This window comes from Grampus griseus, assembly GCF_964374135.1.
Source record: "Grampus griseus genome assembly, chromosome: 14".
Taxonomy (NCBI): domain Eukaryota; kingdom Metazoa; phylum Chordata; class Mammalia; order Artiodactyla; family Delphinidae; genus Grampus; species Grampus griseus.
In genome coordinates this window covers 8,175,147-8,199,248 of record NC_139008.1, presented here as the reverse complement: position 1 = coordinate 8,199,248, position 24,102 = coordinate 8,175,147, and the positions used below count along the sequence as shown (strand labels likewise).

At 58.6% G+C, this 24,102-nt stretch overlaps 3 protein-coding genes across 4 annotated transcripts; 1 reads left to right on the top strand and 2 right to left on the bottom strand.

The window, feature by feature from the left end:
- Positions 1–4: 4 nt before the first annotated feature.
- Positions 5–6,797, bottom strand: LRWD1 (leucine rich repeats and WD repeat domain containing 1). The gene is made up of 15 exons (XM_082671026.1): positions 6,616–6,797; positions 5,871–6,105; positions 5,655–5,771; positions 5,065–5,205; positions 4,715–4,819; positions 4,331–4,453; positions 4,138–4,252; positions 3,829–3,938; positions 3,421–3,628; positions 2,845–2,917; positions 2,610–2,750; positions 1,074–1,165; positions 734–889; positions 542–654; positions 5–447 (listed from the first exon to the last, which is right to left on the bottom strand). The coding sequence occupies exons 1-15, from the start codon at positions 6,693–6,695 to the stop codon at positions 301–303; spliced, it is 1,956 nt and encodes a 651-aa protein (XP_082527152.1). The 5' UTR covers positions 6,696–6,797; the 3' UTR covers positions 5–300.
- A 100-nt stretch (positions 6,798–6,897) lies between these two features.
- On the top strand, positions 6,898–16,937 carry ALKBH4 (alkB homolog 4, lysine demethylase). The gene is made up of 3 exons (XM_082669626.1): positions 6,898–7,029; positions 9,951–10,148; positions 13,096–16,937. Exons 1-3 carry the CDS (start codon positions 6,913–6,915, stop codon positions 13,681–13,683), a joined length of 903 nt encoding a protein of 300 aa, XP_082525752.1. The 5' UTR covers positions 6,898–6,912; the 3' UTR covers positions 13,684–16,937.
- A 38-nt stretch (positions 16,938–16,975) lies between these two features.
- Positions 16,976–21,740, bottom strand: ORAI2 (ORAI calcium release-activated calcium modulator 2). 2 transcript variants are annotated; one of them, XM_082669627.1, is made up of 2 exons: positions 21,501–21,740; positions 16,976–17,760 (listed from the first exon to the last, which is right to left on the bottom strand). In XM_082669627.1, exons 1-2 carry the CDS (start codon positions 21,723–21,725, stop codon positions 17,221–17,223), a joined length of 765 nt encoding a protein of 254 aa, XP_082525753.1. In that variant the 5' UTR covers positions 21,726–21,740; the 3' UTR covers positions 16,976–17,220. The 2 variants fall into 2 exon arrangements, with proteins under 2 accessions (XP_082525753.1, XP_082525754.1); XM_082669628.1 differs by having other exon boundaries at positions 16,976–17,819; positions 21,497–21,731.
- Positions 21,741–24,102: the final 2,362 nt, after the last annotated feature.

Below are 24,102 nucleotides of genomic sequence, written 5' to 3'. Positions count from 1 at the left end.
TGGCAGGAACAAACTCCTTCTGGACAAAACCCGGGAACCTGGGGCTGCCCGGCGGCGTCTCAAGCAGAAGGAACTGAAAGCTCGTGTGCTTCCAGGCGTCCCTGCCCTGGGAGCCTCAGCTGCCGGGCCTGCCTGCCTCACTCAGCGGCGGACACCTGATGGGGCCCACAAACAGCTCCCCTCAGGCTTCTCTTACACAGTAGACTTTAATATAAAATAGTCACCAAAAAAAAAAAAAAAAGTCACCGATAAGAAGGTCCCCCTCACGACCCTAAAAGCTGAGTAAGTTGCGTCCCACAGTCAAGGCTGGTTTCTCCTCCAGATGGCGACAATGTTGGAGTCCGTCAGTGCCGTGAGGTAGGTAAAGGTGGGGTCGGCCACCACCGTGTTCACCATGGTCCTGCTCACTGTCTGGCCCAGGGCCCGGGGCTGGGGCCACTTAAGGATCTGGAGGGGAGAGAGAGGGTGCTGGGCTCCTGCTTCCTGACACGGGCCCCCGGGCAGCCCCAGCCCTGGCGGGGACCGCAGTGCGCATGCCTACCTGCGTGGGGGCCTGCGGGGTGGCTGGCGGCGGGGGCCTCTGTGCCACGAGGGGCCTGACATCGTAGATCCACACGTTGCCCTCCTCGTCCCCGCAGAGCACCATCCCCTCACCTGCCAGCACAGAGACGGGAATCAGGTGGGGCGGAGCTCCCAGAGGTGCAGGGTTAGGGGTGGCCGGCAGGCGACTCACCAGGACAGGTGCTGAGTGAGAAGTAGGCGAGCTCGGTGGGCGACCACTGCAGCCGGGCCAGGACCACGACGGCCACTGTGGACTGGCTGCCCCGGCCCTGCCACGTCTGGCTCCAGCTCCACAGGCAGATGGTGCCCAGGCTACTCCCTTTGGAGGCTGTCGGGGAGAGTGAAGAACTGTGCCCAGGGGCCCCTCTCCGGGCAACTCGTGTCCCACAGTGGGGACCCCTCCGATGCCCTCGGACCTAAACCCCAGCCCAGGGAGAAGTGACCCCAGAAGGCCTGACCAGGGCCCATCTGGGTCCCAGGAAGCCAGACTGTCCCGAGCTAAGCTCGCTCACCCACGACGTCCTCGTTCACGAACGCCAGCCCGTCCACTCTCCGTCCAGTTGCCTCAGAGCCCTCGGAGAAGACGAACTCCACCTCACACACCCTGTGGGGCAGCGGAAGTGCTGGTTAGCCAGGAAGGCTGCACACAAAGGGCCGCTCGCTCATTCAGACGCCTGCTGGGCACTTACTCTGGGCCCTCCCTGGCTTCCAGGCCCTGGAAGGGGGGAGCCAGCACCTGAGTGTGCCGAGTCACAGGCGGTGGCAACTTAGGGGGCGCAGGGACATGGCCAGGAAGGGCTCTGGAGTGAGGCAGCGCTTCCGAGGCTGAGTGAGGTGAGCAGTTCACTGGCCGAGTGGGTGCTTCTAGGCCCAGAGACTTGGTGGTGCGGGGGGTTGCTCTGACGCTGAGGACAGTGGGGAGTGGCTGCGGGCACACTGCTTGGAGAGGCCACCCAGCAGCTGCCCGGAGTCCTGGAGCCAGAAAGGCAGCCGAGTACCAACCACGAGCAGCAGACACATCTGAGACGTGGGGGAGACGCCACAGGACTTGGGGACCAGGCAGGGAGGGAGAAGGCAGGCCCAGGACTTGACTCCCAGGTGTGGCAGGGGGACACCACCAACACCTGGCTGGACAACTGCCACGGTGTGTGCTGAGGTGTCATTACAGTTCCCTCCTGCCACCTGCCCTAAAATTCTTCCCACGCTATTCCCCATGCTCAGGATAAAATTCAAGATCTCACCAGGGCCCACAGGGCCAGTATATCCTCTGGCCCAGGCAACCTTGCCACATCACCTTGTGCCAATCCCTCCAGTTCTCCAAGCTGTGGCCAGCTCTCCCTGGTCAGCCAGCTGTCCCTGCCACTGGCCCTTTGCGCTTCCCCCGTGTGAGCACCCTTCCTGCCTCTGCCCACCTGACTCCCTCGGGACTCATGGAGAGCATGAGCCTGAGGACCTGTCCATCCGCCACTGGTCACCTCGGAGTCCCCTCGGCCTCCCTGCTCCTCTCGGAGCACCTTATTCTCCTTCCTCTGTAGCTGACATCAATCACACTCGGGGGGGTTTTAATGCCTGTCTCCCCCACCAGGCTCTGGGCCCCACAAGGCCAGGGGACCCCTGCCGAGCACTGTCTGAGGCCTTCCAGGTGATACAGAAGAGCCACACGCCTCCACCAGGCCCTTCTGGCCCTTCTCCTGGCCCAGACACCGTCCCGTTGTCCTCCACTAGCCCTGGGATGTGAGTTAGTGTCCCCACTTTGTGGATGACAAAATCATGTTGGGCAGAGGAAGGTCACACTGCTGGTGAGTGGCAGGACCTGGGCAGTGATGAGGTGATCAAGCCTAGAGAGGGAATGGACCTTTCCTCAAGAGATGGGCAGGAGGTGGGGACAGGGCAGCTCTGAGGAGGCCCGTGAAAACAGCCTCTGGCTGCCCAGGGCAGGGGGCGTGTTGCGGGCATCACTGCAGCAGGTGTGCCTGGGGTCAGACACCTGGACTGGGGGCTGCCCGGCTCCGAGGACTGGCTTTCAGGGCACCCCTGCCCGTTCTCACCTCCTCTTCTGAGGCTGGTCCAGCCGCACGTCCCAGCAACGGCAGCCGCCCTCACAGCCAGCCAGCAGGTAGGCATCCGGGCAGGAGGCGACGGGGCAGAGACGCAGGGCGATGGAGGTGGTGTCGAGTGTGAGCAGCTGGCTGCCGGCAGGTGAGAGGGAGGGCGTGAGGCCACAAACTCAGGTGTGTGCCCACCCCCACGCCCATCCCCCGAAGTCCTGCCGCAAAGCATCACCTGGCTTGGAATTCGTAATCGTGGTTGGGCACCCCGATGTCCCAGAGGATGATCCGCTTGTCATAGGAGGCCGCTGAGGAGGGGATGGGAAGGAGAGAGGTGGCCCTGAGGAGGCCCTGCTCCCTCCTGCAGGCTGTATCCCAGGCTGAGACCACGGCCCCAAGGCAGGGAGGGAGGGCCACGGCTGGGAGAAAGACTCCAGGGCCTACCATCCTTACCTTACTCTAACCTATGTGCCCCACGCCACGCAGCCATGTCCCGAAGTCTCTGCTCAGATATCACCCTCATCACACCCAGAGGGCCAGGGGATCCACCCAGGTCCCCAGGTCACAGACGTGGCCCAGGTTGTCAGAAACCTCCAAAGCCACAGAGCAGGTTGGGGGAAGAGACAGAATCTGAAGCCTGGTCAGTTGTCCATGAAACCCTGATATTCCTACCGGTCTGCGCTGACCTCGGCAGCCAGCATGAGGCCCGCCAGCCACAGGAGCTCCCTGCCATCCCAGGAAGGAGTCCCGAGGCGTCAGGCTGCAGGACGGGTGCTAAGGGAGCCCCGGAGGTTCGGGGAGGGGGTCTTACTGAAGAGGTGGGTCTCGTGTGTGGGGCTGAAACAGAGAGTCGCAATGGCCTTCTTGTGGGCCCGGATGAGCCCGCAGCAGAAGCCGGCCCGCACGTGCAGCAGCCGGACCAGGCCCCGCAGGCCTGCAGCTGCCAGCACGCTCCAGCGCTTCTTGTGGCCTGCCTGTGTGACCACCGTCAGGGCCGTCCAGGCCACTGAGAAGAACTCCTGGGGAGGGAAGGGGAGGGCTCACCGAGGGGCAGAGCTACACGCGTGCAGGATCAGGCCCGGGAACAGGAGCCCAGCATCAAAGAAAAAGGTCACCTGGTGAGTAGGTGGCCGAGTCTGGCCCCCCGACCCCAGCGCTCCTACCCCCAGGAGCCAAGGCTCTGCCTGCCACCCTGCAGGAGCAGGGCCCCGGCACTCACCTCACTAGGCGCCTTGTACTTGTGCAGTACGATGCCCGTCTGGCAGTCGATCACACACACGGCCTCCCCACCACACGTGGCCACGGTCTGGGATGTGGCCCCTGCCTGCCCTGTTTGAGAGATCAGCCTGGTAACCCACTGCAGCCCCTCCTCCTGACCCTGAGGACACTCTGAGCTCTCTGTCCCTCCCGATTCCCCTGTCCACCCAGGCGGCCCCTGCACGTGGTATTCCCAGGCCCCGTGCCCAGAAAGCTTGCCCTGCTTGTTCCCTGTGGCCCTCGCCCCGCCTGCCCCCCGCCGAGGACGTGCCCTCGTCCCAGGCTGGCTCGAAGGCGCAGGCCCAGAGCTGGGTCTCCAGGTCACGAGGGCTGTTGTTCTTGCTGTGGCACTGCAGGAAGTGCAGGGGCTCCAGCTGCAGGGCAGTCTGTGGGAGCAGAGGGGGGTCATGGCTGCCCCCGGGCCTTGCTCCCACCACACGCCCCCTGCCACCTTGGTAGCTCACCTGGCTGCCAGCAGAGCCCACAGGGCTGCCCTCCACCTGGGCCAACGGGGAGGTGCACACCCGCTTGTTGGGAGAGAGGTTGACTGGGCCATCACCTGGCCGCTTCGAGGCCACTGGCCCGGCCTGTGGAGGAGGGGGCGGGGGCAACCCGAGGGCCTGGTGACCATGTGTCCATCTGCCCAGGGCTTCCTTCCTCCCCATCAGAGGCTGGACTGCACTCTCCCATGGGTACGGGAGGCCAGGGGTACCAGGGTCAGAGGGAACCAGCTCGAGCATAGAAGGCCATCTCCTGGGCACACTGCCAGGACGCCTTCCTAATGCCTCCCTAGGCAGGAAGGGCCAGGGCAGGCCCTGGGAGCCCGGGAGCCCCATGGAACCACTCACCCTAGGCTCCTGGATAGTGGTGGCTTTTGGGGGCCTCTCTGAGATGTTTGCCTCATGCACCTGAGTCCCACCAGAGGCCACCAGCTCCTCAGAGATCATCCGCACCTGGGTGGAGCCAGGCCATCAGGAAGCTGAGCACATCCCGGGGGCCTCCAGCCCCTCCCCAGACGCCCAGTCAGAGGGTGCTTCCCGAGCTGGGGAAGAGTCCTTCCAGCCCATAGGGCTTCCTTCCCTGACCTGCCCACTCCCCACATCCCCTCATGGCCAGAGACCTCCAGGGTGGCTCAGGCTATGGCAGCCAGGGAGGAGCTGGGAGAAGCGACTCCCAGCACAGCGGGGTGAGGACATACCCTCCACTGGGTGAAGTCGCTGAGGGACTCGGGCCCATAGCGGACGTCTCTGACGGCCGACCTCACAAAGTCTGCCTGGGCCTTCTCAGCCTCCTCCTCTGGGCTCAGTGCGGCCATGAACTTCTCCCAGTGAGCTGTGACCTGGCACGAGAGGGACCAGATTCAGGCTCAGCCCACCCCGGCTCTCCTGGACCTTCTGTGGCACCTTTGCCTCTAATCTCAGGGCCAGAGCTGTCTCAACCTCACCGCCTCTGGGATGCCTCCCCGAATCACAGCTTTCTCAGCTGCAGGTTGCACAAACCCAAGCAACACAGAGGGAGAGACAGGCCCCTGAAGGGAGGAGCTGGCCCAGGGTAAAGTCACCATGAAAGCATCCCAGCCTCCCCTGCCAGGGCACGACCTCCAAGGACAAGAGGCCAAGCGCCACAGCCAAGCTCAAAGCAACAGGTCGGGCTAGGGGCTCAGGGCCACTTGGGGTTGGGACAGAGAGCCCCTGTAACCCCCCTTGGTGTCCTCCAAATGTCCAGTTCTGTCACTCCTCAAGGCCCCCGACTGCTCCCAAGCACCAGAGACACCGCCCCGCCCCTTACCCTGCTGGTCAGCTCCCGGTTCAGGTTCTCCACCTGAGAGCAAGTGGAGGAAGCGTCCTTGCCGTTGACCTTACGGAGCTTGGGCAGGAGGAAGGAAACTTTCAGGTTGTCACTGACCTGGGGGATGAGGGAGGAGAGCGGCTCGGGGTCACCCCAGCCTGTGGCTGAGCCCGAGCCCCCAGGGTGCTGGCCCGGGATGCGGGGCCGCCCACTTACTGTCAGAAAGGGGTTGCCCTCCAGGCTGAGCTCCTCGAGCTGTGGGAACTGGCACAGGACAGTGACATCGCCCAACTGGTTGTTGGCGCAGCGGAGGATGCGCAGGTGGGACAGGCCCAGGTTGGCGGGCAGCGTCTCCAGTTGGTTGTTGGAGAGGTCCAGCTCTTGCAGCTGCTTCAGGCGGCTCAGCAGCTTGGGGTCCAAGTGCTCTGAGAGCAGATTCATCCCTGACAGGCTGGGGAGAGGGGCAGACAGGGCGGGCTCAGGGGGCAGGCAGGCCTCCCACCCCGCACGCACGGCAGCCCAGGTTGCCTTTGACGGCTTTGGCACCTGACATTTCTCCTGCGTGCATGGCCGATCCGCAACATTCCCCCACTTACTTTAACCCTGTCCCTACTTTATAACTTGGGGCAGCTGGCCCCCTCCAGGATGCTTTTCCTGATCCTCTAGGGGGGCTTTCTGTGCTCCCCAGTCCTCTGTAATTCTCTCAACAGGTTGCTCCATATTCTTTCTGCAAGACTGTCTCCCTAGCAGCCTGGACCCTCTTCTGAGGTAATGCCGCTCCGGGCCTACCTGACCCATCTCATAACGACAGAACGGCGTTTGTCCCGAATGATTAAAGACTCTGTCGAACCGACAGGCTGATAACGGGGCCGGGCAGGGAGAGAGGAACGGTCCCAGGCTTTCTTCCCGACCGTCCGCCGACCCAGGCCCTGGTGGAGGGCGGTGTGGCCCCGGCCCTTACTCCAGGCTCCGGATCTTCCCCAGCCGGTCGCACTTGGGTCGCCCCCGCTGGATCAGCAGCCGCGCCGACAGGGGGCCCATGGCGAGGAGGCGCGGCCCGCGGGGACCTGATCGACGGCACGCGAATCCGGTGCTGGTGCCGGCGGTTGTCCGATTCCAGGAGGTGGCGCCGCGCGAATCCGTCGGCGGCGGCGACCGGAAGGAAGCGGCCGCGCGGACCTCGTACCCTGCGCGCGCACTACAACTCCCAGCGGCGCCCGCGGTCCCGCGCCTGCGCCCTGGCTGCCAGGACGCGGCGATGGCGGCTGCGGCGGTGGCGGCCCCAGAGGTCCTTCGGGAATGTGGTTGCAAGGGTATCCGGACCTGTCTAATCTGCGAGCGGCAGCGCGGAGGTGACCAGCCCTGGCAGCACCAGGTGAGGGCTGGGAGAGGGGCCGCGCCCACAACTCCGTTCTTCATCCGGGGAAACTGAGGCCCGGGTTGACCGTGAAGACGGGCTCCGGATCAAACCGTGTCAGCGGCCCTGGCGATGGGGGCGTTGCGGGGTGAGGAGATGAGGGCTTTGAGCAGTGGGCCTGGAGTGGGAAAGGGGCTGGGACGTGGATGCAGTCCGACCACAGCTCACCTCTGGAACCCGGGGGGAGTCTGACAGCAAACGTAGCCCCCCCGTGTCTGGGGCTGGAAGCTTCACGGGCTCGTGGTTAGACGACACGGAGAGAGTAGGGGGTGCTGAAAACCAGGGCAGAGGGCCCCAGAAGGCCTTGGACGGAAACGGGCAAGGAGGAAACTCATTCCAACGAATTAACAAAAGAGGACTCGGAGGCTTTGAGCGGGGCAGGGGCCTTCCAGCCGGGCCAAGGCCTGGGGAAGGCGGATGATGCTTCAGGTGAGGGAGATGAGGTCGGGGGGGCCTGACCACGGAAGGCAGGCGGGACCTGTTCTGAGGGCCATGGCGAGCTCTTGAGGGTTTTAAAGGAAGTTACCTGTGAATTTTAGAAAGATCCTGGGAAGGGGAAGGGTGGATAGGAAGGAAAGGAGGCTGGGAAGCCAGTGAAGAAAGGGTCACAGTGTCCGTGATAAAAGCTCAGAAGGTCCTGTGAAAAACAGTGGCGGTTCCTCAGAAAATTAAATGTAGAGCTACCATATGACCCAGCAATCCCACTTCTGGGTATGGTCCCAAAAGAATTGAAAGCAGGGTCATGAAGAGATATCTGTACATCCATGTTCATAGCAGAGTTACTCACAATAGCTAAAAGGTGGAAGCAGCCCGAGTGTCCACGGACAGACGAAAGGAAGAACAAAATGTGGTCCATCCGTACAGTGGAATATCATTCAGTCCTAAAAAAGGAAGAAAGGAAAGTCTGGCACGTGCCACCACACAGATGAACCCTGAGGACGTTATGCTGAGTGAAATAAGCCAGTCGGAAGACATACTGTATGATTCCACTTATGTAAAGCATCCGAAGTCGTCAGATTCACAGAGACAGAAAAGAATGGTGGGTGCCAGCAGCGGGGGGAAGGGAGGGGGAGAGGTGTTAATGGGGAGATTTAGTTTTGCAAGGTGAGAAAGTTCTGGAGATCGGTTGTACAACAATGTGATATACTTAACACACTGAAATGTGCACTTAAAATGTGGCTGAGGATCAATTTTAAATGTATAACGTATATGTGGTTGTATATATTTGACCACAGTTTAAAACTTTCTTAAAAAAGAGTTTTTCAGACCTTGCCAAAGGTCTGAACTGTGCCCATGGCCGTGGGCGTGGAGGCTCAGGGCACCGTGGGGGTAGCATGTTCCCAACCTGATGGCTGAGGGACGAGTGAAATGTACGGGATGACTCCTTAACTTTCCGTGTGTCCCATGTGAGGTGCCAGGAGACAGACATGGTGGTTCAGGGTTGGGGTGTGGGTGCTGGCGATGCCTGTAGAACATAAAGCGGGAGGACGCAGAATTCACTGGGCAGGGAACACCTCAGACTGCCCTGTAGATCTGACAGAGTCCTGGCCAACACAACCGGAAGCTCCGGAGCAAAGACGGCCTGGTAGGCAGTCCCACGTTGGGCAGAAATGGCCAGGCCTGTGCTGGGTCACTGGCTGGAGGCCCAGGAGAAGGGTGGCCTCTGCTCAGAACCAGAGGCAGGTCCTGAAGGCTCTGCCACAGGAGGTTGTCAGCCTGGCACTCCTCTGGGTGACTGGCAAGTTCTGCTCTGTTTTTTGTGGGTTTTTTCCCCAAAATTTTATGTACGTATGTATGTATGGGGCCGTGCCACTCAGCTTGCGGGATCTCAGTTCCCCGACCAAGGATTGAACTGAGGCCATGATGGTGAAAGCACCTAATCCTAACCACTAGACCACCAGGGAACTCCCAGTTTTGCTCTTTTTTTTGTTTTTTTTTTTTCTGCGGTACGCGGGCCTCTCACTGTTGTGGCCTCTCCCGTTGCGGAGCACAGGCTCTGGACGCGCAGGCTTAGCGGCCATGGCTCACGGGCCCAGCCGCTCCGCAGCATGTGGGATCCTCCCGGACCGGGGCACAAACCCGTGTCCCCTGCATCGGCAGGCGGACTCTCAACCACTGCTCCACCAGGGAAGCCCTGCTCTTTTTCGATGGGAAATTCAGGCAGCGCCAGTGGCTGTCACAGTGTAGGGCAGGCCCCAGAGATACCCACACCGTGGCCGGAAAGGGCTTCTCCCTCTGGCCTCCCAGCATGTGCTGCTCACCTCCTGGGCAGGCCCGTGGCCTCAGCTTTAGGGGAGCAGATTTCTCCAGCTCCTGGTCAGGGCTGGCTGCCTTCACACAGTCCTCCTCTTTAGCCCTCACCAGCCTGGGGAGGGCAGACAGTGCCCCACAGCGACACAGGAACAGTGTGGCCTCGGAGGCTGCGCCCCAGCTGTGCAGCCTCAGGCTAGTTCCTTAACTTTGCTGAGCCTCAGTCACCTCATCTGTAAAATGGAGGACGAAAGAATGGTTCTGCGTACTCTCTTCCCTTTTACAGACGGGAAAGTGAGAAAGGCAGGGGCTGAGGGCCTTGCCCAGGAGGCGGCCCTGGGCAGGGGTCCCGCCTCCCTCTAGACTCCAGCTGCCTCCCAAAGCGCTGCAGGGGATGGTGCAATGCTGGGTGGGGCTGCCTCTCGGGGCGTGTGTGTGCAGTGTGCGGAAGGGCTCCAGTGGCTCCAGGACCCCTGTCCCCTGTCTTTTTTTTTTTTTTTGCCGCACCAAGTGGCATCCGGGATATTAGTTCCCTGACCAGGGATCGAACCTGGGTCCCTCGCAGTGAAAGCGCCGAATCCTAACCACTGGACAGCCAGGGAATTCCCATCCCTGTCTTTCTTTTGCAGAAAACACACCGGTTCATTTACTACGCCGACACCGGCTGGGCTGTGGGGGCCGAGGAGTCCGACTTTGAAGGCTGGGCCTTCCCCTTCCCAGGCGTGACACTGATCGAGGACTTTGTGACCCCGGCGGAAGAAGCTGAGATGGTACGGCTGATGGACCGCGACCCCTGGAAGCTCTCACAGTCCGGGCGGAGGAAGCAGGTAGGCTGGGCCAGAGCTGGGCCAGAGAGGGCAGTCACACCACGGGGCCGTGCCAGGCTCCTGCCCCCAGAGCCCCTTTGCTCACCTCCCTCTCAGGGCCTTCCTTTGCAGCCACCTCCCACCACTCCCCAGGGCCATTAGGTGACAGTCGGCTGGGGTGGGGGGTGGGGGCAGGGCTGCTGAATGGGGTGTGTTGGGAAGGGGCAGGGCCAGGGGCCTGGGCATGGCCTGCTCACCTTCCCACGAGGCAGGGCTCAAAGGCAGATGGCCACTCAGCTCTCTCTGCCCTCTCCCCAGCTGGCCTAGTGCTGGTGACCCTCTGTAGGGTTTCTCGAAGGCTGCCAGTTGCCCCCCATCCCCCTACCCCCCTGTCCAAAGTTCTCCCCGTCAGTTTCTAGTCTCCCCAGCCCTCTTCCCACTGATACTTGGGCCTCCAGATCCTGAACCTTCCCTTGCCGGGCATCACAGTCCCCTCCTCCCTGGGCCCGCTCTTCTCCTTTTCTGTTCCTCACCCCCAGCAATCCTCGCCCCCTCCAGGACCTGCGAACCAGCCATCGGCCACCTTTCCACATTCCCTCCCCCTCCTGTCATGTGTCCTCACCCATCTTCAGTCCTGTGACCAGTTAGTACAGGCACTTGCTCAGGTGCCCCTCGCCCTTTCTCCTCTTACTTGCGCAGGCTCTTTCTGCTCACACACAGCCCTGGTCGGGTCCAGCACCCGCGCCCCCTGCTGGTGGCCGCCCTGGCTCTGGCTCTCCATCCTGAGCTGGGCCCTTCCCGCTCGGCAGGCCGTTCGCTTTGCTGCCCTCTTTCCAAACCTCTCCTTCCCCTCCTCACTCCCCCGTGACGACCAGGCTTCTCTGAGGGAACAGGTGCATCTACAGACGTTCCCTTCTCGCCTGTGCCCAGCTTCTTCCCGAGCCCCACTCCAGCTGCGCACCGGATGCTGCCCCTCTCCTCGGAACTCCTTGTCCCGCATCGCCCCCTTCTGTCCTCAAGGCTGGCTTTTTCCCACCGGCCTCCCAGTAAGCTCTGTCTCTCTCGTCTCTGCAGCAGAGCTTCTCAGGAGAGCTCTTCATTCTCTTCAGGTCCTCTCTTCTTGCTGCCGCTTAACCCTCTCAAAAACTGCCTCCATCGCCCACCTCCTGCCTAAAGCCTGCGGCTGGTTCTCGGGCTCAGTCCTCAGGCCTCTCCTTTTCCTTCTCTAGACACTCCTTACTGATCTCAGTGAGGCCCGGCCCCACACGTCGGTGAGTTTGGGGCTCCTGCACTCGTATCTCCAGCCCTGGCATCCCTAAGCTGAGCCGTGGCTCCACCTTGGCAAATTCCATCTTTCACCTGCTCAGGCCAGAAACGCTGGATCTTTCCATGTTCCTCTCTTTCATTGGTAATTCCTGTCAGCTCTGTATTCCTTCAAAACATATCCTGAATCTGAGAACACACACCCCCTGCTGCTGCCACCACCTGCCTCTAGCACTTCCTGGGCAGCCCTCGGTCCTCCTCAGTTGGTTTCAGTAGGGAGGAAGTGATCCCACCGACATCCGGTTGGATCGAGTCACTGCTCTGTTACAGGCCCTCCAGGCCTCCCATCTCAACGTAAACACAGAGGCCTTACCATGCCCCAGGGGGCCCTGCCCTGGCCGCCAGCCCGATCTTTGTCTTCTCTGCTGCGGTCTGCTGTCCCCACGGCAGTCACCCCCACCTCCTGGGTTCCTCGGAGTCTCCTGGCCGCAGGCCGCCTGTCCCAGCCTTTCTGCCTGCTGCTGCCAAGGAGTTGGGGTGGCCCGCAGGAGCCGGCGGGCCCCGGCACTGAGCCATGTGGAACAGGGAAGGAGAAAGACTCCAGCAGCAGATGGAGCCACCCTCCACGAGGCAGGGACCCGAGGGAGCAGGGGTGCGGCTAGATGCCCCCCATCCCTCAGGCCACAGACCTGAGGTGTATCTACAAGGCTCCTCCCTAGGGTGTCTTTGTTTTTTAAATAGAAGCCACCCACCATAAAATCCACCCATTTCAAGTGTATAATTCACTGGTTTGGTTTTCAGTGTATCCACAGTGTTGTGCAGCTGTCGCCACTGTCTAGTTCTGGAACGTTCTCATCACCCCAGTGGGTAGTGCCCACTACCAGTCCCTGTGCACCCCCTCCTTTCCCAGCAAGCACTAACCTATTGTCTGTCTCTGGATCTTCCTCTTCTGGACGTTCGTATACCTAGGATTATGTAACATGTGACCCTTTGTATCGGGCATCTTTCACTGAGCATAATGTTCTCAGGGTTCATCCCTTTGCAGCCTGTAGCAATGCTGCATTGCTTTTCGTGGCTGAATATTATTCCATTGGATGGATGGACCACTCTTTGTTCATCATTCATCTGTTGGTGGACACGGGTTGTTTCTACTTTTTGGCTGTCATGAATAGTGCTGCTGTGACTAGTCTAGTACAGACTTCTGCGTGGACGTGTGTTTTCAGTTCTCTTGGGTGTGAGGCTAGGGGTGGAACTGCTGCTGGGTCCTGTGGAGACTCTTCCCCCTTGTGGTCCTGAAGCCCAGTTGCACCCAGTGTTGACCAGATGGGTAACGCTGCCGTGGGCTGGCCTGCCCTGCCTCGCTCGGCTCCTTCCCGACTCCCCAGCACCACGTCCTGGGGACGCCACCTGTGCATGGGCCTCTTGTCTCCAGCTCTGCTTCCTAGGGTACCTGGGCCGACGTTCCCCCGATGCTTCACATCCCCCCCCCGCTTTGTTTTCCTCCTCAGCATTTACCGCCATCTGATGTCTGCTGTTTATATTTATCTCCTTGGTGTTGGCCTCCTCCTGCCAGAATGTCAGCTCCGTGAAGTCCGATATCTTTGCTGGTCTTGGTCACTGTGCTTGGATGCTTCAGCCCTGGCGTGTGATGCCATTTCTGTAAACTCAGACAATTTCCCACTTCCTTTTTGTCCTCATCCTTCAGGACTACGGCCCCAAAGTCAACTTTCGGAAACAGAAGCTAAAGACCGCCGGCTTCCGGGGCCTCCCCAGCTTCAGCCGGGAGGTGGTGCGGAGAATGGGCCTCTACCCCGTCCTGGAGGACTTCCGGCCCGTGGAGCAGTGTAACCTGGACTACTGCCCGGAGCGGGGCTCGGCCATCGACCCCCATCTGGACGACACCTGGCTGTGGGGGGAGCGGCTGGTGAGCCTCAACCTGCTGTCCCCCACTGTGCTGTCCATGTCCCGGGAGGCGCCCGGCAGCCTGCTGCTCTGCCTGGCCCCGTCCGGCTTCCCGCAGGCCCCGGTGGAAGGCGCGACGGCCCCCGGCAGGTCTGTCCCGTGCCGGGAGGTGGAGGTGGCTGTCCCCTTGCCCCGCCGCGCTCTGCTGGTGCTCACGCGAGCCGCGCGGCACCAGTGGAAGCATGCCATCCACCGCAGGCACATCGGGGCCCGCCGCGTGAGCGCCACCTTCAGGGAGCTGTCAGCCGAGTTTGGCCCCAGCGGGAGGCAGCGGGAACTGGGGCAGGAGCTCCTGCAAACCTCGCTCTCCTTTCAGGGGAGACCCACGTGAGCCGCCTCCCCGGGGACGGGAGCTGGCGCCAGAGTGGACCATTAGCCGGCATTGAAGGGGGCGCCCAGCCCGAGGGTCTTTCTCAGGTCTTAAGAGGAGACTGCTTGACACCCTGGTGCCCGGCAGCGCGAGCCCTGTCCGCGAGCTGGCTCGACGGGGACGGGCCTCAAGTCGGTCCCCTTTGACCTGCGCCGCGGCCACTTGCTTGGGTTGTTTAGTTTGTCACAGCTTGAGGGCAGTGGCATACTTTGAGCTTAAAACTCGTTGGTACCACTTCAGGTCATTTTCTCCTTTATCTGTCTCTCTTAACAAGGTTGCCCGATGTCCCAGCCTGCAGGCCCTTCATTTATTTACTTATTATTTTTTATTTTATTTACTTTTGGCCATGCCACGCAGCTTGCAGGATCTTAGTTCCCTGACCAGGGACTGAACCCAGGCCCACGGCAGTGAAAGCGCAGAGTCCTAACCACTGGACTGCCAGGGAACTCCCAGGCCCTTCATTTAGGGACCGTGTTGGATTGGAGAACAGGATGGGTAGAAGATGTGAGGTTATTACTGTTACTACTGACTTCAGAGCTGCTGACAGCTTCAGAGTTGCACTCTGCCCGGGTCATGCTTGACCCCATGGGGTGCAGGATACGGAACCCTGGTGACCAGCGGTTGGCAGGGAGGGGCTCCCAAGCATCACCTCTCTCCACAGTGCTCCACCAAGAGCAGAGAGCAGTTCATAACTTAAGTACTTATTTATTCAGTTCAGTCCAGGGCAACTGTTTTAAAAATCCATACACAGGACAGGGGGTGTGCACACCGCATGTGGTCTCCACAGCGTCATGCATAATGAATCAATCAGCACAAGACAGGTGAGCAGTGCAGATGAGCCTCGATCTGCCCAGGCTTAGGCAGTTTTATCCTCAACAGACCTTCCTGGAAGAGACACTGAAATACATTCTGCCCTGGCAGTCTGTCTAAAATAGAAACGCTGGAGTTTTGAAACTCCTGATCAGGTACTAAACGGAGACCGTGTTCCACTTTGGAAGGGGCCTCAGCGTATCTGCGGGCACTTGTTTTAATGAGCACCAGGAAGGCTCTGCTCAGAGGAAAACAGGGCGAGCCCACGCTGGCTCCGGGGCGGCCTGTGGCGCCTCTCAACACAGAAAGGCCACTGCACTTGGAACCCCCTTCACAGTCAGGTTAGGCCTCCAGAAACCAAATTTCTAGGCTGCAATTTGCTTCCCTCCCCTCCGCAGACTGCCCTGCTGCAGCTCCAAATAGCAGCTTATTCTCCAGTCCTGAGGGCGCCCCCCGATCATCAGTCCCCAGGCCCACAGTCATCTCTGTTCTCACAAATTCAGTTTGCCTCATGCCTCTGGGAACTAGAAAGGCTGGAGCTGGGAGAGCTCGCTGGAAGAAAGAACAAGAAATTACAAGCACATTATTCTCCTCATCAGTGTCGAAAACATGATTATGTGGCATCTTTCCTACCCACGTGGCACTGTCACTGGCACCTAGTGTCTGACCCTGATGTGGCCAGGCTAGAAAAACTGCCCATGGGCCAGGTGTAACAGCTGGCCACTGGCTGACGCCCAGAGTGTGCTCGCCGCAGGCTGGGGAGCTCGGCACTCTGTGGGCCTGGCACACAGGGCAGGGGCACCAGATGGCCCGGGAAGGTGACCGAAGTGAGCCCAACAAGGCCCCTCTCAAAAGCCTGAGGCCAGAGGAAGGGGCTGCCGTCCCCTCCCAGCAGTGGGGAGGAGCCAGCCTTTCCAGTCCCTGCCAGGACACAAAGTGGCCGTCCTGCGGTGCCGCTGACATTCTTCTGCAAAGCGAACGCATTACACCAGACGAGCCTTTTCAGCAAGGCTCTGGGAGAGGAGACATGCGCTAGGGAGCAAGCAGGTCACGACAGATGTCTGCAGAGGATGCGAGGGACACGCCCTTTGGAAGGCGCTAGGGCTCTCCTCCGGCCCAGCAAGACACGATGTCCAGGCTCCCCGTAAATGCCATGACTCGCACTGGTGATTCTCAGCATTGAGTTACGTGTTAAGGTTCAGGTTCTCAACAGGATGTCACAGTCCCAGAAACCTCAGCCAGGCTTGCCCGCACTTCTTGGTACAGGCAACCCAGACCCCACAGAGATGTCAGGCTGTGGACAGAAATGCCGTCGGAGCATGAAGTCCAGTGACTGTGAAACAAAAGAAAAGGCACCACTCTCTGGTGGCTGCTGGCCAGTGTGGTAAATGTGGTTCTTAAAAGCGGCCCAGGGCGCAGCAGGCTCACACGTAAGCTGAGCTGTAGCATGTGTGTGTTCGGTCCAAGAACATGGGCTCAGGTCTACCAGACGCCCTTCTGAAAAACACCAGAACCTGTGCTGTGCATGGCTGCAAAGAAGTGTGAGCTGGGCCTGTGCTTGCGGCCAGGAGGCCCAGGAGGGGAGCGCTCCACAGGGTCTCACCTTCCCTGCCGTCATTATAAGCAGGACCCACGTTTGGCCAGGGCTGGCCGCTGATGCTACCACCCACAGACCAGGCCCGGCCACGGCCTTGTCTAGACAGGAAGTCCCCTGGCTGCCCCCTCCCGCTGCCGGGGGCCACAGGCAGCAGGGAGGTGGGCGGGCCCGGGTGCCTGGGCGAGAGTGCCCCTGCCTTCTGTAGCCACAGCCCGGAGGGTCGGCTGGCGGCTCAGGGGACAGTCTGTGGCCGAGAGACGGAGGCCTCTGGGCTTTGGGCCCTTTCCCCAGCCTGGGGGCCTCGCTGGGTCAATGTGGCCACGGATCCAGCTGGCAGGGAAGAAAGAATCTGAGCCCAGTGTGCCTCAGAGCACCCCTCAGTTAACAGCCACCTCCAGTGGGCGCCCACAGACTGGCCTCCGCCCTTGGACGGCTCCCCCAGGGCCTGGCAAGTCTGACGCCTGCTGGGCCACGTGCCCTGGGCTCCTGCCTTCCTTCCCCAGCCCCACGAGCCAGGCCGCCCAGCTCCCTCCAGGGCAGGGAGGGAAGCACCAGGCCAAGCTGTAAGCCTGTGCCCCGTCTAACTGTAGCAGGGTGGTACCATCAGACGTGCCACCCGGCTGCCACCAGCCCAGCTCAGGAGTCACGGGGCAATCCCTTCCCTGAACCCATGGTGCTACCCCGACTCTCCAGGTCCCTGCCAGGCTCCCGGCCCCCGCCGGCCGCTCGCTCCAGGTCTCCAAGGTGACCCGTGACCACCCGGTGCTACTCGGAGCCCGGCCTCCAGCCTCAGGAAGTGCCCAGGGCCAAGGACTCGTCCTTTCTTTCCCCTGAGCTCTTAGCATCAGTCTCCCATTTAACTGAAGATTTCCATCTTCTGAAGGAAAACGATCCAGGTCTTACAGCATGAAGACAGGAGTAAAACTTTGGTCTTGAACCACCTGGCAGTGTCTCGGCAGCCCCGTTGGCAATTTGTATTTCTGAAATTCCCCATACTGCAAGCGAGTTCTGTTCCCTCCCAGCGAGGCGTGGACGCTGAGCTGACGCGGCCGCGGACACACAGCATCGGCCCCGCCCAGGAGCGCACACGCTCACACCACCTGCAGGCTGCGCTCGTGCCCATCCAGCTGCACTTTGAGCTTGTGCAGCTCCTCGATCTCGCGATTGTGCCGCTCGGTTTTGTGGCGCACCAGCGAGCGGTAGAAGTGGATGGTGAAGACCACGAAGATGAGGCCCACGGGCACCATGATGATGGTGGACACCAGGGCGGCCTGCCAGCCCGTGTGGCCCCCGGGGCCAGGTGGAGGGCCGGGCTGGTGGCGCGCGTCCACGGGCAGGAACTTGATCCAGCAGAGCAGTACCACCTCGGCCAGGAAGAGCAGGATGCCCAGCACGGTGGAGAAGCCCCAGGCCAGCTCGATGTAGGGGTGCATGCGCTCGTGCGGAGACTCGCTGATGGAGTTGAGGTTGTGGATGTTGCTCACGGCCTCCACGTTGGGCAGGATGCACGTGCTGATCAGCAGCGCGAACAGGTGCACGGCCACCAGCACCGTGGTGCACGCGCTGAAGGCGATGAGCAGCGGCCGCGGGTACTGGTACTGAGTCTCCAGCTGCACCTCCACCATGGCCACCTGCAAGGCAGAGGGGGCACTGGGTCGGGGCGCCCACAGAGAAGAGGGCGCCCTCCTCGCTGATCAAATATTTTGAACTTTACTTTTTTTTTTTTTTTTTTTTGCTGATTAGCTAAAGAAGATCTCATTCAGGGAACATCTAAAAAGTACAGAAGAGGCCAGAGAAGCACTGGGCAGGGCGGTGATCGCACCCTGGATGCCAAGAACGTAGGTATATTGGGGTGCCCGGCTCTGGCCCAGGGCAGAGGCCACGCTTCCCTGGGAACATGCGACTTTGCTGTTGATACCAGAGCCGGGCTGCAGTGGAGCTTAGCTGCAAAACAACTGATGTTTCTCAAAAAAACAAACCTGACCTTTCAAGAGGTAAAAAGAAGTAATGATGGAGGCTCCTGACGGTCCCTAGGCTCAGAGCCGCACACTGGACGGCCTCACACAAGCCACAGGGTGCCTCTCAGCTGAGGCCAAAAGCGGGAGCGAGCAGCCACCTCTCCAAAGGCCGGGAACGGTCATAGAAATGACAACGGTGAGGAGGGGAAGCTGGGAAGGCGCTGGGCTGGGACAACTGAGCTGAATCGACGGGAGCAGGTGGCCAACAGGAAATATGTAAAAAGGGTAAGTCAAGAGACAGCAATTCCCAAACATCATTAGAGATGTGGAGGCGGAGGGGCTGCCAGGGTTTGTCACAAGCCCTTTGCAGTACTTAAACTGCGCATGTGCTAACTTTGAAAAAATAAAAACGACTTTTAAATGAAAGGGAATAAAAGGCTCACAGAAGGACCAGAAGCCCCTGCTTATCTCTGTAGCAGTGAGTGTCTATTTAGGCTGGGATATGCTCACCACGAGCCCTAAGGGGCTTTCAAAGTCCAGACTGGGCGCCAGGCTCCTGCCACGCTTCCCCAGGTCACACCCAGTCCACTCCGCTGCAGCCCACATCCCACCCCAGCTCCGTGGACCAACCCCAGTAGAGGGTTTAGTCCAGGCTCACCAAGGGCCTTCTTCCAGGCACCCAAAGATAAGAAACCACACCCGTCAAGGAAGGGGGGACAGGGAGGCAGAGAGAAGCCAGAAGGCTTTTCCACTCACACTGTTTGTCTCCTAGAGCTGAGCCATCCCTTTTTTGTTGTTGTTGTTTTGTTTTGGGCCGTGCTGCACGTCTTGGGGATCTTAGTTCCCCAACCTGCCACCAGCCCAGCTCAGGAGTCACGGGGCAATCCCGTGGGCAATCCCACAGCAGCGAAAGCGCCAAGTCCCAACCACTGACCATTGGACCGCCAGGGAACTCCCAGAGCCATCCTTGTTTTAAAAAATTTACAAGAAAGATTTCATAACTTCTAGCAACTACTGCCTCTTAGAGTGAGGACCTCATCCTCTCACTCCATCTTCAGTGAAGATGGAACATTTGGTAGGTAAAAAGAAGATATGCCAGTCCTAGTGGACCACAGCTGAACAGAAACTCAGCAGTGATTATTGCTCCAAAGAGACAGCAGCCACACTACTGAGAGGAGGGGTGGTCCTTTCTCAGTGCCCTTTTAGCCTGGGTAGGCTCTTGTGACTACAAAGGATATGGCCCAAGAAAAAAGGATGTTGTAAACTTCAGAGGGTGCAGAGATGAGAAACAAAGATGATTAAAAGGCCTATGAGGAAAGCAGTTTTGTTCCACCTCAAGAGGAGAAAAGGCCAAAGCCCATTTTTCAGTGTACTTATGCAAAGGTTTTTATGAAGGGGTCCTGGATCACTGGTTCTCTGTGTTAGGGGCAGGATAAACATGAAGAAATAAGCTTAAGGTCAGGCATAAGCACTTGCTGGAAGAAGGAGCAGCTCTGCAATTCTAATTAGGGAATACATAATACGGAGAGGGAACCCTACCTACAGAACGGCCTGGTCACTTTCCCATGTCCCTGCCCTTATTCAGCTATGGTTTCCACAGTGGACATGCTGATACTAGCTGACGATCTGTATTCATCACTTCTTTCTCCTGGGCTGCTCTGCAGTCTGAATAATTATCTGATTTACTGGGGTCTGTGGCTTCTGAAATGTATCCCCAACGGCTTAAGGAAGCACTTGCTACAGAGGAGATACTCGATAAATGCTGAAGAAATGAATTATTATAATAATTCATTATTATTGAATGAATAATAATGAATTATTATTATTATTCAACGGGCACTGTCCTCATTCTAAGGCCACTTCACACCCCTGAAGGCTGCCATTAAGTCTCAAACTACTCCTCCAGAATTCACTCTTTGCTTTACAGCTTTATTCACAGGGCTTGTTTGCAAATTTTAATGAGGGGTGTTGTAGCCTTCAAACTCGGGTGAGCAGGCTCTTCCCTAAATTTGGAAGTCCAAATGTTTGGAAGACCGGGGTCTCAAGGGACAGCTGCAGACGGGAAGTGACTTCCGAGCCCCAGGCCCCGCACGGAAAGGAAACCGTCCCGCTTCATTACATCATGCAGTACTTCTCAGTTTTCCAAAGTTAAAAAATATATAATAATACATGTAGGCCAGAAAAATTCAATGCAGTACATGCAGAGTATTACTACGCATTATACCCTACTGGGAGGGTAGAAAACAAGATCTAATTTTAATGGTGACGTCTAAACTTCTCTTGCTATTTCTTAAAGTTAAGCTTGAGAAAATGTTCCTCTTTTAATGTGATGGAAGGAAATCATTTTGAGCCAAAGTTATGTCCCATATGATTGTACACTTTTGTAATTACGTTTTAAGCAATAAAATGCAGGACGTAAATAAGCCTTTGCTTTGAACTACAGACCTCAACCCAAACTGACTGCCCTCTAGACGTGGTGACCTCTGCCCTGCCCTGCCTGAGGTCACGCCCTGACTACAGGAGGTCTCATTTTTCCACGGGTGACCAGTGCCGATGACGGGCAGGCCCTTGTCATGGGAGTGGCCGCACTGGCTCGCTCGGACAGCTTTTTTATTTTCTGCGTATCCATTTGACAGCTGAGGCTCTGGGATATGGAAAAACAATTGTTTTTACATTAAAAAAAAATGGCTTCCAGCCCAATAGGACCTCTGAGCAGACAACAGAGAAAGAAAAAGGAGGGGCGGCCGCAGTTCTCGCTGGGAATCCGGAATCCTGACATTCCCCCCTCTCTGGGACAATCCCCTGAAGGGATGAAGGTCTGCAGGCTTTGAAGTCAACAGGGGATGTGGCCCTTTTTCAGGGCCCACGGTTTTTCCCCAGACTCTTGTCCTGGGGGATGACTCAGAAGGAAAGCACAGCCGGGCAGCCAGGTGTCAGGCCAGAGGCTCTGCTTTGTCACCCCAGAGACCACATTCAGGGAGCATCTGTGTCCCCAGCTGGGCTAAACTGAGCAAACGCAACCCATGCCACAGTTTCTGCTCAAATTCCCAAACTCTTGGGTGGTGCCTGAGATGTGCAGATGTCGGGACTTTTCCCTGGGAAACCTTGTACCCTGAAGCTATTTTAATTACCCCACTAACTTCCTTGCCAAGTAAATACTGTATGTGAACGTGAGAGTGGGCTTTCTGAGGGCTCTGGGGCTTGGGGACTCCCCTGGATGCCCCAGGCCACCCCTCCAGTTGCCAGAGCAGTCCCCTTGGAGGAGGTGGGACCTGGGCAGAGACTTACTAACGGTCCATCCTGGCTGTCAGCAGGGCCCGGAGGGAGTGCTTTGCTCCCTGAAGCACCACAGGATTTCAATTAGCAAAAGCCCACTTCACAGGCTGTGTTTCCCACCACGTGTTTCCACTCACCATGGCAAAGCCCGAGAGGAGGGCGGACGTCCGGCTGGAGGCCTTCAGCTTGGCCCTGCTCAGGTAGAGCTTCCTCCAGGAGAGGGCCTGCACAGAGTGGTGGTTGGAGGTGACCAGTTCCAGGTAGCTGCGGCGGACCCAGTCCCGGTAATCCATGCCCTTGTGGCCGGGCTCCGAGCAGGCGGGAGTGGAGGGGTCCACAGGTACGTTGAGCTCGGCGCTCATGGTGGGAGCCAGCCTGTGGGCGGCAGAGACACACTCAGGCATCCCAGAGGGTTCCCGGGCCTGGAAAAGCCAGAATCCAAGTCCCTTTAACTTTCCCTGGGGGCCCACTGTATACACCCTGTGCCAGGGCCATGGGATCCAGAGGTGCACGGGTATGGGGCCCTGGCCTCTGAGGCAGTCCTCACACAGGAACGTGGGGACCACCTGCAGGAAAGGAGGGGCAGGAGTGCCCGGGAACCATCGCAGCATCCAGTGTTCCTCCACAAAGCAGGAATCTGGCCTCCCACCCCGAGCTCAGAAAGGCTCCAACTGAGTGTGGCTCTTGGGTGAATGGAATTCCAAGGTTGACCAAAAGCACCTAAAGACTCCTCAGAGGGGCACCTATCTTCAGGGAGTAGGGAGCTGTAGTAGTTAGGAAGCTTTTAGGACCTAAACTTCTGGATTTGACCCTGCCATGTGAGCGTGACACCTGACCTTTCCAACCTGCTTATCTTCACCTAGGGACATCCCCACCCTACCGGGCTCTTAGACAAGAGAGTGGAACCAAAACTGCTTTCCAATGGCCAGGTGCCAACCATGAAATCAACATTTCCAAGCAGCCGCTAGGTTCTCAAATCCAACTTAGATTTTAATCAGCACAGTTCGCCCTGAAAATACCTGGTTTGTATAACTAAGGCCACATCCAGGCTGCAATGGAAACCTTCAGCAAAATGAAAAACTGAATTGGCCAATTGACGTGAGCATGGTTTTTTGTGGGGTTTTTTTGTTTTTGTTCCGAGAAATGGAGGCTGGAGACCCCTCGAGTATCCCAGTAGACATCTGGTTTGACAATAACACACGATGAAGATCAGAAGGGCTGATCTGTCGAGATTTGTGAATTTAAACCCAAACCTCCACTAATTCAAATAGGGGATTGGCGGTCTTGCGTGGCCCAAGGGGCCAGCCCGTGCAGCAGCCCGCGGGATCAGCTCGAATTAATCTGCAGGGCAGGCTTCCAGGGCACAGGCACCTCACAGCTCACTTGGCATCAGACATTAACTTGTACCTTCAAGCCCGCATAGGCCCCGTGAAAAGCCTTCTTAAGGCTACCACAAAACAGAGCAGTGTTCCCAGGTTCCAGGGAGCCTGGCTGGGGGTGGGTGGGCGGAGTAGGGGGTGTTCACCAGGGTCAGCGGCTGAGGAAATGCCCCACACTTGATCTGTCCACGCCAATCCCTAAAAGGATTCTCTGGGAAGGTCCTAGGGGCGGGGAAGGCCTCTCTCTTTTGGGGTGCCTTCCTCTTTGTCTTCCACCAGGCTGCGGAGGCTCGGCTTTTACCAGCCAATAGGGCCCCGGGAAACAGTTCTGTGCTCTTCTATTTCTGCCTGGGATGCCAATTACTAGGTCATTTACAGGAGGGCCGACTTGGGAACCTTGGTCACCCCGTCCACATCTGCAGCCAGCAGCACTGCTTGCAAGCACTTCAATCACAGGAATGTCCCGTCCCTTGGGGAGGATTCAGAGAAATGTTGTTCACTAACCAATCCATTGGCTGGCTTCAAATAACTGAGAATGGCGTCATTTGGAAATACACTTTTTTCTTTTTTTCTCCCCCTACGTATCAGAAGTGAGCCCACAGGTATGACGAAGACACTGTCCAGTGTGTGGTGGGGTGAAAGGCACAAGCTTTGCCCCCTCAGAGGATCCGTCTCTCCATCCTGCATCCAATAAATGCTTCCTGAGCCCGAAGGTAAGACTGCATTTGGTACTTAAGGATCAAAGATGAAAGGTGAGGATGTCCCGTGGGGGAGTGAGATAAGGGCAGGGGGATTCTCATCCAGTGAGTTAATTGCTGCTTTAGTGGAGGGGGTGTGAGGGCTGAGGGAGTGCAGTGGGGGCTGGCTGCCTCTACTCTTGACCCAGGAGAGGGGCCCTGCTAGGGAGCCAGGACAGGGACAAGGACATAGGTAGTGAAGGTAGCATTGGCAAAGTGGGACCCTCCCTCAAAGACAAGACGCTGCCCACATGGGAGCTTCTGAGAGGCAGGGCAGAAAAGCTAGCTGCAGAGGGGGTCAGGGAAACGGGGGTGGAAGGCAGGATGCAGAGAGTACGTGGAGCCTGGAAAGTATGACTGTGCTGGACTTGCTCTGGAGGTGCCCGGATGCAGGGGCTTGGAGGGAGCTGGTGAGGGAACAATGCAGGCTCAGTCTGGCCTGTGTGCTCAAACGCTTGGCCGACTGGGAGGGGCAGGAGGGCCTGGTGGCCTCCAAAGGGATGTATGGGGTGAAGAAGAGGGAAGCACAGGGACCTTCAATGAATGAGAGCTGAGCTCAAATTGGAAAGTGGAGAGCTTCATGGGCAGTGAGGTCTGACGGTGGCCTCTGGGCCATGGTGGCC

What these genes read in the sequence shown, in the direction of transcription:
- ORAI2 (XM_082669628.1), bottom strand. Translation starts at nt 21,725, where the DNA reads ATGAGCGCCGAGCTCAACGTACCTGTGGACCCCTCCACTCCCGCCTGC. An exon ending in CTCGGGCTTTGCCATGGTGA is followed by an intron (nt 17,820 to 21,496) that starts GTGGAAACACGT and finishes ATATTTGATCAG; the next exon opens with CGAGGAGGGCGCCCTCTTCT.
- LRWD1 (XM_082671026.1), bottom strand. Translation starts at nt 6,695, where the DNA reads ATGGGCCCCCTGTCGGCGCGGCTGCTGATCCAGCGGGGGCGACCCAAG. An exon ending in AGTACAAGGCGCCTAGTGAG is followed by an intron (nt 3,629 to 3,828) that starts GTGAGTGCCGGG and finishes TTCCCTCCCCAG; the next exon opens with GAGTTCTTCTCAGTGGCCTG. An exon ending in GATTACGAATTCCAAGCCAG is followed by an intron (nt 2,751 to 2,844) that starts GTGATGCTTTGC and finishes ACCTGCCGGCAG; the next exon opens with CCAGCTGCTCACACTCGACA.
- ALKBH4 (XM_082669626.1), top strand. Translation starts at nt 6,913, where the DNA reads ATGGCGGCTGCGGCGGTGGCGGCCCCAGAGGTCCTTCGGGAATGTGGT. An exon ending in ACCAGCCCTGGCAGCACCAG is followed by an intron (nt 7,030 to 9,950) that starts GTGAGGGCTGGG and finishes TTTCTTTTGCAG; the next exon opens with AAAACACACCGGTTCATTTA. An exon ending in AGTCCGGGCGGAGGAAGCAG is followed by an intron (nt 10,149 to 13,095) that starts GTAGGCTGGGCC and finishes CTCATCCTTCAG; the next exon opens with GACTACGGCCCCAAAGTCAA.